The sequence below is a fragment of the Schistocerca americana genome, chromosome 1, assembly GCF_021461395.2.
Source record: "Schistocerca americana isolate TAMUIC-IGC-003095 chromosome 1, iqSchAmer2.1, whole genome shotgun sequence".
In the NCBI taxonomy this organism is placed as follows: domain Eukaryota; kingdom Metazoa; phylum Arthropoda; class Insecta; order Orthoptera; family Acrididae; genus Schistocerca; species Schistocerca americana.
The window spans coordinates 564,520,864-564,536,267 of NC_060119.1; the positions used below are offsets into that span (position 1 = coordinate 564,520,864).

Here is a 15,404-nt window from a genome sequence, read left to right on the forward strand (position 1 = left end):
TTACGAATAGAGATACAAATAAGAAACTACAGCTCATTACGAATGGCAACGCCTCAGGCATGAGTATATGCCTGGAAATCAACCTTTAATGTATAGCTCAAATCAATCTAGAGGATACAAAACAGAAACTGAAGACCTGCAATGCTATCCTGGATGGAACTACATGGGTGAATACTGTTCACTAGCCTGAATGGGAAATGCACACGTAGCTGAAGCGGAGAAGGCGACAATATGGATAACATCTGGAAATATTTAGGGCCACCCAATTCCCTTGGTTCCTCATCCTAGCAATCTTAACAGTTCCTTGAAATTACGCAGTAACAGCCAGCTACAAGAGCATAAAGAAAAATTCTAGACAACTGAACTCTTTACACACTAACAAGGGAACCTCCCCATCGCACCCCCCTCAGATTTAGTTATAAATTGACGCAGTGGATAGGCCTTGAAAAACTGAACACAGATCAATCGAGAAAACAGGAAGAAGTTGTGTGAAACTATGAAAAAATAAGCAAAATATACAAACTGAATAGTCCATGTGCAGGATAGGCAACTTCAAGGACAATGTGAACTGAGGAGTGCCGTGGTCCTGTGGTTAGAGTGAACGGCTGCGGAAGGAGAGGTCCTTGGTTTGCGTCCTCCCTCGAATGAAAATTTTATTCTTTATTTTCGCAAAGTTACGATCTGTCCATTCATTCATTAACGTCTCTGTTCACTGTAATAAGTTTAGTGTCTGTGTTTTGCGACCGCACCGCAAAACCGTGCGATTAGTAGACAAAAGGACGTGCCTCTCCAATAGGAACCGAAAACATTTGATCGCAAGGTCATAGGTCAACCGATTCCTCCACAGGAAAACACGTCTGATATATTCTATACGACACTGGTGACGGCATGTGCGTCACATGACAGGAATATGTTGTCGTTCCACCTAACTTGTACACTTGGCGAATGGGTAAAAAGATTCTTCTACCTTGCCCGATTTAGGTTTTCTTGTGGATGTGATAATCACTCCCAAAAAAGTGATGAAAACATAAGAGTTTGTCACATAAACTGAACAAATGAATGCAACAGTTTCACAGTCGCACAGTTTTCCCAGTGCTCTGTCAAAATATATGTTTTTTAGGTTTTCAAATGTTTCCGTGTGTAGACCGTCAAATCCTTCATATGTCCAAGCAAATCTAAACATGTCCTGGAATTTTGGAGAGCGAAGTTGATTATGTGTGAGTGCCTGAACTTTAATAATTGTCTGAAAATAAAAAATTAAAGTTTTCACTCGAGAGAAGATTTGAACCAAAGACCTCTAGTTCCGCAGTTGCTCACGCTAACCACGGGACCATGGCGCTCGCAAGCTGAAAGTTTCCTAGATGTTGCAAACCTTGCGCATGCCTACTCAGTTCGTATATTTTGCTTATTTTTTTCATAGTTCCACACAACTTCTTCCTGTTTTCTCGATTGATCTGTGTTCAGTTTTTCAAGGCCTATCCCTGTGCCAACTTCTAACTAAATCTGAGGGGGGTGCGATGGGGAGGTTCCCTTGTAAGAATTGATACCTGCACACAGACTTAAATCCAGGAAACCTTTACGGAAAACTGAAAGAATGGCAAGGCTTCTACTTACAGACAGCTTGGAAGGAACTATGGGCTGTAAGTGGAAATAAGAACAAAAATTTTGTAGATGAACCCAATAAGAAAATCTTGGAGAATGTACTTGTGTGTGAGGCACATGGCAATGAGGATGAACTGAAAGACATACACAGAAATTATAAATCAAATAAAGAGCTGCCAAATAATATTTGTAATACAGTACAGAATTGTAAGAACATTTGTGAAGATCACTGTAATTCAATAGAGACCTATAAGAATACTGTAGTTCATACATTGCACTAAGCATTTTAGGTGATGACTGCCTTTTTAAATACACAATAATTAAGTAAGTAAAGTGTACTGTGCTTTAGCTTAAGAGTTTACAAATTACCAGAAAAAATAAAAACCTTTCAGGACCACACATTTCCTATTTTGGTTTCCGATTTGGAATTATTTAGGTCATTTTACTTTCTTGTGCTGTTTCTACACACACACACACACACACACACACACACACACAACACACACACAAAATAAAAAACATTGCTTCATTCACCTCTAAAGGGGTGCTTGCCCGAGCAATTTATAGCGGTATTTCACCAAGGCGACATTTTTCAAGGGATTCTTTCCCCTCATTGCGAAATCGTTACATACTATCATGATATGAGCATCTCTGATATTAATAGTATCTGCTCAGATTGATTACAGAAAGGCCTGAAGAATGGTCAAATAAAACTGACCTTGATGTGCTAAGAAAGCACCTGTGAACTGAATTTGGCTAGCAATACTATGTTATTTGCTAAAATACTAAGAAAAGGGATAGTGTATAGGGCAGCAAAGTTCATTTCAATACACAGTCTGCAGTTAATTAAAAACCAACGTCAAGACAAGTCGCTGACAAATTAGACAAGCCTCAGTCCCACTAAGCCACAAGATATTGTAATGTCACCTTACAGAATATGTAAGTTCCACTTATAATCACTGCATTTCACATTTCCAGCAGTACTTTCTAATGCTGTAATTACATGGAAGAAGATACATTCTGAAACATGCCCTCTTCTACCTTTGTGACGACAAATACATTTTGTCATTTATGTCCAGTTACAACTGCCAATTTTCATTTTTGTACTTTATTTCTAGGATGAGTAGTCTGCCGAAATGCCTTAACTGTGTGGATGCACAGTCCGATAACTGACCCACACTTATGTTTCTTGCAACTAATGGTTGTCCCACCTCAACAGCCCTTCATCACATTAATGTGCAGCTCATTTAATTGTGAGGCTTAGGCTTTCTCTTAATAAGGTCCCTCTCAGAATCCAGATGATTATGTCAAAATCAGTGCTCTCCATTGACAGACACAAAATGCTGCTTTCTGAATCATGCTCAGAGCTCGTGGTTGTCTAAGAGTAGAAGTGTTCACCAGCTTCCAGTTTGAATCGCCAGTTTCAAAACTCTCATACCCAATGTAAATGACCTGCAATAGCTGGTCTATGTAACAGGAGTACATGGTAATCAATGTGCCAAAATGTATTACAATTCAAACTGGTAACAACATTTAATGCAATGCCCACGGAAAGAGGGCAACAGCTTAAATATCTGGGCACATGGCTTTCCACAGAATGGACAATATAAAATACCAAACTGAACAAACTCTAGAGCAAGCCCCAACGACTCACTGATTCTGAGCAAGAGCACTAGCACTAGTGGCTGCTTCGGTTCTTGCTCGTGAGCAGAGTAGCTGAGGTGTGACGGGGAGTAGTGGATCGCGACAACACAAACGAACTGCCAACTGCGAAATATAGCATGGTCAGTTTTGACAGCAGTGTCATCCAACGGCAGCAATGTCTGATCTGGATGAAGAATAGCAAGAAAACTCAAGCGCATGTGCAATTCAGATGAGCTACAAAACTGCATCCCGTTAGTAAAGACTTTGTGCCTTTTCATAGATGATGATGATTTACTAAACGGGAACTTCATAGTTCTACATCTACATCTATACTCTGCAAGCTACCCAACGGTGTGTGGCGGAGGGCACTTTACGTGCCACTGTCATTACCTCCCTTTCCTGTTCCAGTCGCGTATGGTTCACGGAAGGAATGACTGCCGGAAAGCCTCCATTCGCACTCGAATCTCTCTAATTTTACATTCATGATCTCCTCGGGAGGTATAAGTAGGGGGAAGCAATATATTCGATACCTCATCCAGAAACACATCCTCTCAAAACCTGGACAGCAAGCTACACTGCGATGCAGAGCGCTTTTCTTGCAGAATCTGCCACTTGAGTTTGCTAACTGTAACGCTATTACGCTTACCAAATAACCCTGTGACGAAACGTGCCGCTCTTCTTTGAATCTTCTCTATCTCTTCCGTCAACCAGACCTGGTACAGATCCCACACTGATGAGCAATACTAAAGTATAGGTCAAACAAGTGTTTTGTAAGCCACCTCCTTTGTTGATGGACTACATTTTCTAAGGACTCTCCCAATGAATCTCAACCTGGTACCCGCCTTACCAACAATTAATTATATATGATCATTCCACTTCAAATCGTTCCGTACGCATACTCCCAGATATTTTACAGAAGTAACTGCTACCAGTGTTTGTTCCGCTATCATATAACCATACAATAAAGGATCCTTCCTTCTATATATTCGCAATACATTACATTTGTCTATGTTAAGGGTCAGTTGCCACTCCCTGCACCAAGTGCCTATCCGCTGCAGATCTTCCTGCATTTCGCGGCAATTTTCTAATGCTGCAACTTCTCTGTATACTACAGCATCATCCGCGAAAAGCCGCATGGAACTTCCGACACTATCTACTAGGTCATTTATAGATACTGTGAAAAGCAATGGTCCCATAACACTCCCCTGTGGCACGCCAGAGGCTACTTTAATGTCTGTAGACGTCTCTCCATTGAGAACAACATGCTGTGTTCTGTTTGCTAAAAACTCTTCAATCCAGCCACACAGATGGTCTGATATTCCGTAGGCTCTTACTTTGTTTATCAGGCGACTGTGCAGAACTGTATCAAACGCCTTCCAGAAATCAAGGAAAATAGCATCTACCTGGGAGCCTGTATCTAATATTTTCTGGGTTTCATGAACAAATGAAGCGAGTTGGGTCTCACACGATCGCTGTTTCTGGAATCCATGTTGATTACGGTTGAGTAGATTCTAGGTTTCCAGAAACGACACGATATGCGAGCAAAAAACATGTTCTAAAATTCTACAACAGATCGACATCAGAGATACAGGTCTATAATTTTGCGCTTCTACTCGACGACCCTTCTTGAAGACTGGGACTACCTGTGCTCTTTTCCAATCATTTGGAACCTTCTGTTCCTCTAGAGACTTGCGCTACACGGATGTTAGAAGGGGGCAAGCTCTTTCGCGTACCCTGTGTAGAATCGAATTTGTATCCCGTCAGGTCCAGTGGACTTTCCTCTGTTGAGTGATTCCAGTTGCTTTTCTATTCCTTGGACACTTATTTCGATGTCAGCCATTTCTTCATTTGTGCGAGGATTTAGAGAAGGAACTGCAGTGCGGTCTTCCTCTGTGAAACAGCTTTGGAAAAAGGTGTTTAGTATTTCAGCTTTACGCATGTCATCCTCTGTTTCAGTGCCACCATCATCGCGGAGTGGCAAGATATGCTGTTTCGAGCCACTTACTGATTTAACGTAAGACCAGAACTTCCTAGGATTTTCTGTCAAGTCGGTACATAGAATTTTACTTTCGAATTCACTGAATGCTTCACACATAGCCCTCCTTACGCTACCTTTGACATCATTTAGCTTCTGTTTGTCTGAGGGGTTTTGGCTGCGTTTAAACTTGCAGTGACGCTCTCTTTGCTTTCGCAGTAGTTTCCTAACTTTGTTGTTGAACCACGGTGGGTTTTTCCCGTCCCTCACAGTTTTAATCGGCACGTACATGTCTAAAATGCATTTTAGGATTGCCTTGAACTTTTTCCCAAACACTCAACATTATCAGTGTCGGAACAGAAATTTTCTTTTTGATCTGTTAGGTAGTCTGAAATCTGCCTTCTCTTACTGTTGCTAAACAGATAAATCTTCCTCCCTTTTTTATATTCCTATTTACTTCCATATTCAGGGATGCTGCAACAGCCTTATGATCACTGATTCCCTGTTCTGCGCTTACAGAGTCGAAAAATTCGGGTCTGTTATCAGTAGGTCCAAGATGTTATCTCCACGAGTCGGTTCTCTGTTTAATTGCTCGAGGTAATTTTTGGATAGTCCAGCTGATTATCTGCCTCTACGCTTCTACCTTAAGTTTCACATGGTGTCATTTATCAAACATGACTACATGTGTCCCACACTGGTCATGAGAGACGACATTCAGAGCCAGCTTGCATAATCTTTGTATAGATTTTGTTGCATAGTATATTTCGCATTCTATGAACATGTAGATAACACAAGCACATAGCATATAAAAAGATGGAGAAAATGTATTTATTTGTCCTAAAATATATTAATTCCACTGATCTGCAGCTTGAAGCAACTGATCTGCAGTGTGACAGTAATATAAAGCCATTCTAGATTTTTCCAGGACTTCCCTGTGGATTCAGTTCTTTGTTTGAAGAAGTCTTCACCCTATTCCCTGTGACAATGCAGTGGGTACAGTGCTCGCTCCTTGTCTGTTTGTTCTCACAATCTGCTCACTGAACAAGTTCGCTGTGAAGCCCTCCTCTACAGGCATTCTTAAAATTTGAATTAGTGTTGTCCTAGACTTAAGACTAAGGTTTGTTGAATGTTACATTTGGTCAATACACCTTTTAAGTGTTGATGGATGATCATTAAAAGTAAACACCATCAACAAAATAAAAGATTTCAAGACATAGACACACCACATAGTAGTAAAGGTACCATGGTCAGCAAGCATGAAAAATGAAAAACTCCTAATGCATTCCTGCCAAGACAAAGATTTAACCAATATAACTAAGAAAAAAGTTGGATTATTTGGGACATATAATCTGAAATGAAAAATAGCAATTCTTGCAGCCAATAATGGAGGGAGAAAATGAAAGGCAGGAGAGGAATTAGTAGATAAAGGACAATGCGGCGATGAAATGTTAGGCAATGGGCAGGACGCATAATCCATATAAAAACCAAACATGTCACTAACTTATCCTTAAGTAATTATTCATGTACATCTATCCACTCACAGAATTAGGTTGGAGACCGTGTCTCTTGTCAATTACAATTTTTACTGTCATAGTGAAACCTTATGACGAAGGTACTAAATACTTACAGCAAACGCGCCACTTTCTGGAGCAGTATTGTAATGTTCGTGATGGCAATGTCACATACATAATAAGATAATCACATGTATCTGAAACATGTCTATCCTTGCCCTAATACACACCTGATTAATGGTATCATAGAATATATCAATGACTCTCACATGCTAATGTATAAGGGCACTGTTCTTGGGAGGGAGGGAGGGAGGGAGGGAGGAAATGAGGGAGGGTTTGACAGTTTGATAAGGATAAGGTGTTTGACAGAATGTTGCTTAGCAGAACGACTCCAATCCATATGCACACCCTGCTCATTCCAAATAATAGTAATTAGCTACTTAATTTTTCATCAGTTATGGCCTCACATTCCAGTTCCGACGAATGCCATACACTTCACTTCCCACTACTTTCTCTGTCCCATTCTGTATGTGAACTGTGCCTGTATCATACCTTCCTCTTATCAAATATATTCAGAAAAACAGGGTGGTCATATGTTACAGGGTTACATATATATCAAAATCTTGCATCGAGTATCTCTACTTACAATGGATTTCTTAAGGCCATCAGCTGACCGCCAGATCACAGTCGCTCCACACAGGTCAATAAGAGACCCATCCTGGAGTAAGTTGGTTTCATGTTGAACCTAAAATTAATCATCAATATTTCAAGACCTACATAATAAAAAATAACATACCCATGAAGAAAAGTAACATAACTTACAGGAGCACCTCTCACGTCTGAATCCCTGATTGGTCTTAATGTGTAAAGTTTCCCATTAACCGAGACTTCTCTCCAACAACCAGGTTTTGCATCTCCTCCCCAGAAGTCTCCTTGCGGATGGTTTAACAGGACTCCATTGGTGGTGAGACCATCCACAGACTCCTCCTCATGCCACTTTATTGCCTTCTCCTGTAGGTATAATAATAATTTTCTGTTTTTGAAAAAAGTGTTTGATGTAATAGACATGAGAAACAGATCTGCTTAATCCACTGTAATAATCAAACATATTTTAACTTCACACTACACTACACAACTTTCGGGTGATGATGAAGTTGTTTGGTGACAAATCTAGTATCACTGTTCATCATTAACACTGTCATTGTTATTTAAGATTTTTTTATTTGAGTCGCAATTCTATCAATCCAATAGCATCTATTTTCCTTTCATATATCTTTTATATCTCTGCATCTTAGGTATATTAAGGCCCAGGCAGACAGAACCCAACCCGCCTCTGCAGCCTCCAAGCGATAGGTTTGAAACACACGCTACAAATACAGCATATTGTGGGTCCCACAGAGCAAGCATCTGCCTGTAGCCACAGCAAGTAGCGATTTGTATTTTGAGAGAAATTTGACATTGTACCTAGGTTTTCAACAGTACCCAATCATATACTCAATCTTCTGCTACACCTGATAACATCCTTGCACAATGCAAACAATAAGAAGTCGCAACACCCTTCATATTTTTTGTTCAGTTTAAGATACTGAAACAAATTTTTCGACAAATGGTATGACACACAGATGAGATTTGCTTACAAAATAAATAATAGGTGTTTTTAAAAGACATCTTGTTAACACAATGAGCTACATGTAAAATATTTAACTGCCAGGCTGGTATTTGGGCATCTAGCACTTTGTTAGAGGCATCTAATACAAAGGACAAACATACGAAAATGTGCATATCGACAGCTAGAGCATAACAACTTTTGCATAGGTAACAGTAGAAATGTAACTTTACTAACATATTATGTACCTCTATATTAAGCGATGTGCACATGAACTATAAATTTCCTATGATGTCAAAACTGATGTTAATTTAAGAAACAAAGAGTCCTGTGGATATTTAAAATATAATTAGAACAACGTGTGTGCAATTTCCATAGAATATGAAGTCTGACCTATATCACAACACACAGGCCATTTTGCATATATGGTACAACTGTCAAATGGAGACATTTTCTTGCTACTCGACCCTACTGTGACAGTATGTAAACATAGAGCAGGTGGATAGGCCAAAGGGTCTACATTACAGGTCTCTTGTTCAGTGTCACAGAGCTTTCTCTTTTTGGTTAAAGCTTTGTGTTATACCTTCATCCTTTGATCTGACAAATTATGTCTGCAATTTTTAAAAGAAATTTTCTTGTTATATAGGTCACATCTGCAACCCGCTTTCTGTGGACAAGGTTTTTGGTATTCTTTGGGTGTGTACCATGTGCTGAGGTGAACACAGTTTATCTACAAAACATGGCAGCAATATTTAAATGTGTTGAAGACACTTGGTGCTTACTCCCTGCCACTGTCATCCCACCAGGAGATTTGCTGTGGTTGGTCCATGGGAACTCCAGGAGTTGGACACATTGCTGTGAAGTCAATCATTGCTAGACAGCTTTTTTCATCCAATTAATCAGATAAACATACAAATTTCTCGATCCCAAGTGTAACAACAGTATGTGCAGAAGAGTTTTAAGAAATACGTTGAATGGCACTTCACTAGATACAAATATCTAAGACAGACTGTTAGAGGAAGAGTGTCTATAATCCATTTCATAATGACTGATCTGACTTGGGTCTCTCTCTCCGTTTACTTCACATAAATATCAATGCCTTGTACCTTGCTGGAATCATGGCAATGTCTACTTTTACTTGGCAAATGAATATTACATTTTAGTTGAAAAGCAGGTTAAATATGTAGTAATATTTAAGACAAAAAGGTAATATTTAAGACAAAAAGTGCTTTATTGAGCATTACTTGGCAGATGTCAACTCTTGAGTAATCAGAAGTCAGAGCATAATTCAGGGAATAATTTCCTTTGCAGTTTGATGACACAACCTTGTCTATTTGCAGCCAGATTTTTGTTATTTCTTGATTAATCATTTCATCGCAAAGATCTCTTACCAGCCTAGTTCATGAGTTGGCAAAAGCAATTTTTGTTGGTTACAGCTTGTGTCACTACTAATGAGTGTTTCCTACGTTTATCAGTTAAATAGTTTATGATGTGGTTGTGATAGTAGCTGCAAAATATGCAAGGCTGTGGTGGAGAGTAGTTGTCATACCTGTGCACCGCCACAGATGTGATGCACGATGCACCTATTCACCAGCAAGGAACGGCAATTTCATAATCACATTCCAATACAGCATTGCAGCATTGGGTAGTTCTTGCGAACAGAGGGCAATTATATGTTAAATTGCAGGTGAATGCTTGATACACAAGCAGTTCTCAATAAATGAACAGTGATCAATGGAAAATCCATTAAGGGATGTAACAATATTTTGTTGTCCCTATCGTGACAAAGCATCTCCGCTATATGGTGAGTAGCAACTTTTCTTCTCTAATATTGCTAACTGAACAATGAGATGTACTGTACATTTTAGGAGTAAATAATCAATTAGCTTGAATAAATGTGTGTGTGGGGGGGGGGGGGGGGGGGGGGATGCTTTCCAGTACAGTGTGACACTATTGTAAAGTATTTTATATCTCCAACGAAGTTCAATGACAATGAATTTGCAGTCTGTCACAGGCAACTACAGAGGTTGATTTTCCTTGTCCACTGAGCCCAATACACTTTCCTAAACGTAAAATTTGTGATTTCATGTAAAAAGTAACAGCAGGTATTCCCAAACAATATCTGAGTGTCAAAACCATTGTTGAGACGTGTGCCTTCTTAACAGACATCCCGCTTCAGTATGATGTACATGTTGCTACACAACATACTTTAAAGAATATTACACATGAATAAAACGTAAGTGAATGATTAAATACCGATCAACATTACTACAAATAAGAATTAAGTACACTGAAGCAGTAAGTAGTTTCTTCACCTTATTACTACTATTTCCTCCACCACCACCAAGAAAATATTATTCAAGAGCTGACAACAAATCAATGGCAATCATGAAAGACAACTATCAAATACAAAACACAAAATTCATTTATTAGTTGAAACCTGAAGACTTTATAGAGAGGTCAAAACTGGCAAAAGACAGGGAGATGGATTGTCTCCACAGATGTTCAATTGTGTTCTAGAAAAGATACTCAGGGAATGGAGAAAAAAAGAAGAAGAGGAAGAAGAAATTAGAAGTATCACAATAGGAAGAAAAGGGAATAATCAGTTTGGATTATCTGGTTTTTGCAGATCTTGCCATCTTTGCTGAATCTGTGGTAGACGAAAAACGCGGATTAATCTCATACAAGAGAGCTTCAAAAGCAGGCTTACATACGTCTTTGGAAAAACGGAATACATGATAGATGTGAAGGAGGCACTGAAATACTTGGAAACTGATTAAGATGAAATAAAAGACACTGCAAAATTTAAATATCTACGTGAAATAATACAACCAAACGCTTCAGTCAAAAAAGCAAACCTAGTAAGAACAATGAGAATGGAGGTAGCTTTTCAACTAACGAAAATGCTTTTCAATTAACTAAACACCTGTATAAAAAAAATTATTTCCATAAATGCAAAGCTTCGGCACTACAATACTGTCATTAAACCCAGAATCCCTTCATGCATCAGAATGCCTTTCGTTAAATACAGCCAAACAATCAGGTGAAATAGAAAAGAATGAAAGGAAAATCTTGGGATCAAACTATCACGATCAGAAATGAAAATTAATAAGTAATAGAGAAGTTTGTGAAAAATAGAGCAAATATCAGACAAGGTGAAGAAAAGAAGAGTTGCATTCTATGGAAATTTAAGAAGGCTAGATGACAACAGGATAATAAAAGGAATTTTTAACATCTTTGACAGAACCTGAAAAAGATCAGTGACATAGATTTAAAAAGTTAAAACACATCTGAAGGAAATGGAAATAATGGGGAAAGAAATAGAAGAAAGGTTTCAAGGGCTTCCAGAAGAAAACAAAGAAAAAGACAGGTGCAATATGGACAGAAGAAAGAAGAGAAAAACATACAGAAAGACTGAAAAGTTACTCAAAAGAAAGGAGAAAAGGAAGAATATGTAAGTCATTTCATGTGTTCCTTAATAGGCCAAACCAATTTTAAAAAAATAAGTGAGCTGGTCTAGCACTAGTACGTAATTATATCTACACTGGTTAATGGCTGATAAGGTAAGAAATGCAGAGGGATCAGAGAAAGAATGAAAGTCACCTAAAACATTTGATGGGCAAAATAAAAAGTAGTTTGTCTAAGTGTTTACTGTCTCTGCTGATACTTAGAGAGTGCTTGATATTTATATTAGCTATACTTGATCAAAATGCTACACAATGCAACTAGATTACTTTCCGAGGAGAAACTATCTCACATAATTTTACTTTAACTTCCTTGGACTACCTTAGCACAACTGCTTAAAAAGATGTACACCACAAGAACATAATTCATTCTACCTTCTTTATATGCTGACAAGAGGGTAACAGGCTACAACCTTGTCTCTCTCAGTCTCTTTATCGCAAGTAAATTTGAATGACAATTGTATAAATGGAGGATATCAAATAATATCTATTCAGATAGAGCAGCACAAACCGATCACTGTGCAACAAAGACATGACCTTTCACAACTTCACCAAGGAGAATTTTTAGCATAGCGAGTATTAACAATCATTTAAACATACAATTAACAATTGTAAATGCAACCAACCAGTAAAACCAAATGTGAGGAAAATTAAAAGACCTACAGTATTGCCAACACCGCTACGTAACTTCCAGCCCCCTTTATAAAATAAAATACATAGTCTACTAAAATATCTATTCAGCCACTGTTACAGGTGATAGATGTTAGCATCGTCACATTCCCCAGAAGAGACAGAGGGTAAATATCGGAATTAAGTGATGAGTTAACATCAATAGTCCGATTAGAATTACTTTGTGGTTGAAACTCCAGGCACTGTAACTGGTTTCCCACAATCACAGTGTTCAATGTCACACCAAAACCCAATTAATCATTGTTAATGGCTCACCAGAGTCGTAAATAAAACCATCTTAAGCAGTGTAAGAGGGTAGTGCAACAGTTAGCATATAAACCTGACTTGTAGAATGTCATAGGTTTGAATCTCATGAAATATAGGAAATTTTCTTTTTCTAAATCTTATCAAAAGACTCTGAATATTATTTTCTGTCGACTAATTGGTTTAAACATAATTTTTTATTACTAATAGTTTTCTGTATCATTTTTATTATTGTACTGGCTTTTTTTATTTGCTCTTATTTTCCTTCTTGTCATTCTTTATTCTCTTGGTATCAGCTAGTGTTACTACAACATGCAAAAACAGGACTGCTCATCAGTTGGTAATGCAGCAGGTCGTGTAGCTAGTGCAAGTAGAGTTGCAGGTAACCAATGGGAATGAGAAATTACAGTTTGCTTGTAGATGTGAACAAAGTGATCCCAATTTTAGTTTTGCTGCAGACTGTTGATCGCTGTTTTCTCGGATACATTGTATATCACAACATTGTGGTTGGTTAATTTGAATTGAGGGCTACAAATTGCGTCAGTGGCAGCAGTTCAATTATTGGAGACTTAAAATCACCTGTCGACACAGCATCTCCCATTTCTCAGTCATACATACTAACGTCTATCATTAACTGAGCGGCCATATTTATGTGTCACCTAGAACCCAGAAGCAGCCAGCAACAAAGGTGGCAACACTGTAGCGGTAACCATCAGACGTCACCGATCAAGTAATTTAAATTGTGATACAGGTATCCACAATAGCACAGGACAAGGATATATAAGTAATAATATGAAATCAGCCTAGGTGGGTCAGCTTGGCAAAGTTCTAGCTATAAGAGCCATTTGGCTTGCTTTTATCAAATTCTTCTGCAGTGGTTTTGCTGTACCTTCTGCTTCTTAGATAATTCTATTGTCCTCTGAAAATTCTCTGCAATGTGCTGTGAGTGTGGGACTCTGATGCCAAGCTCTGGGGCCTTCAGCTGTAGTGTGTCTAAGGTAGCTGTTACTTGGCAGTAGAGTGGTATGGCTTGCCACAGCTACAGGCGTGCCTGTCTCGAAGGGCTCTAATAGCATCCTCTAAAGCAGATCATGAAAGTGTGAGCTATTTTGAAATTCTGTGGAGCTAGCTCCTGTGGAGTCTGAAGTGAATGGATGACACTGTGGCAACCTATTGTGGGAGACTTGTCACTTATTCTTACTATTGTATCCAGTCGGCACTGTGTTAATTCTAGCTTGTCTAGAGAGCTAACCTACGTGTCGGTGATTTTCTTCTAACAAGTCCTCCATAAAGAGGTGAGAATTTTTGTACTACTAATGTTGTTCCTGTGCCCTGGTTACATCCAAAACCTGAGTTATATTATTCTCATGTCAATGTTTGAAGTGTACTCTGACCTCAAGATAGTAGTGTTAAGTTAATATTCTAACCAACAGCTACTGCATGTAACAAGTGTTAAGAGTTCCATCCCTTAACGTTTAGTTATGTTGTTTGTTCACAGTAACACCTTTATACTTCAGAATTTCTGTCATAATGTTGTTCTCTGTTAACACTTTGTAGAGGTCACCTTGACCGCTGATGTTTTGTTACGAACCCAGGAAGCAGCCATTTGACGGTGAGTCTTCTACCTGTGAGTTGTTATTTGGAGCCAGGCTCTTTAGGAACCTTTGTTTTGATTTGTCATGTTGTAAGCTAGTCAATATTGTAATTTGTCATGTTGTGAATGGTAATTGTTACTAGATGTTAGTTACAGAAAACCACTATTTAATTCTAAGCTGTCACTACTGTTTTCTTGAATCTACCACTATTTCTAAAGACACTCTTTGAAAAGGCTGCGCACCTAGATTTATGTTATTTGGTATGCGTGTATTTAATCCTCAAATTTTAAAGTGACTACTAGCTGCAGTATTGTAATTATTGACGCTCCTTTACAAGTTTAGATAACTTATATGGTAATTGCAAGCTCCTACTTCTGTAACTGAATTACATCTAAATTCATGAATGGTAAGTTTTCTAACTCAGGATTTAATTGTACAGTGTGTACCTAAGCTCTACGAAATTTATGTCAGTTCTGAAACCTTCTTTTCCTGAGCCATAAATAGTGTGTAAAATTTCTGGTTTCAGCTTTCTTACTTATGGATTACTATCACACTGTTAAACTGTTACTTTTGTAGCACAATGACATCATAAATTGTATATAAAGTACATAGCACATGTTATTCACTCTGCAAAAGTTAAAACAAGGTTTTTGGATTTAAAAATTGAGATTTGAATTTCTGTGTGATAAATTATTTGAAGCAAAATGTGTAAGGTAGCTTCGACCTTGCACCTTACCACATCCTCCCCATTTCTATCACTACACCATGAAAGGGAGCGTAGAAGAAAGATACTTCATGCTGAACAAGATAATATACCTCAAACAATATGGTTACAGTTTTGTTTTAGGGCTAAAAAAAAAAAAACTAGAGTCATACACGTCCACGTCAAAACTCTAGAACACGAAGACAAAGAGGAGATAAGAACGACTACACTTCAGTTCTAATTGACAGGAGAGAAGGTAGCTAAAAACGGACATGGAGAAAGGTTTATAGAAACATTATAGAGAAAAGGAGGTCGAAAAGTGAAAATTAAATGGTCTTCGTCATATTGCTACGACAGATAAAATGTAAAAC

General features: G+C 38.3%; 1 protein-coding gene across 3 annotated transcripts in view; it reads right to left on the reverse strand.

Moving 5' to 3' along the window:
* The window catches only part of LOC124606487 (protein pellino-like), a 161,382-nt gene that overhangs the window by 74,146 nt on the left and 71,832 nt on the right, over positions 1-15,404 (reverse strand). For all 3 annotated transcript variants that reach the window (XM_047138487.1, XM_047138472.1, XM_047138479.1), the window contains 2 exons: positions 7,555-7,743; positions 7,379-7,477 (listed from right to left, as the gene is read on the reverse strand). In XM_047138487.1, coding sequence (XP_046994443.1) covers positions 7,379-7,477; positions 7,555-7,743 — 288 coding nt within the window. The remainder of the gene's footprint in view (positions 1-7,378; positions 7,478-7,554; positions 7,744-15,404) is intronic.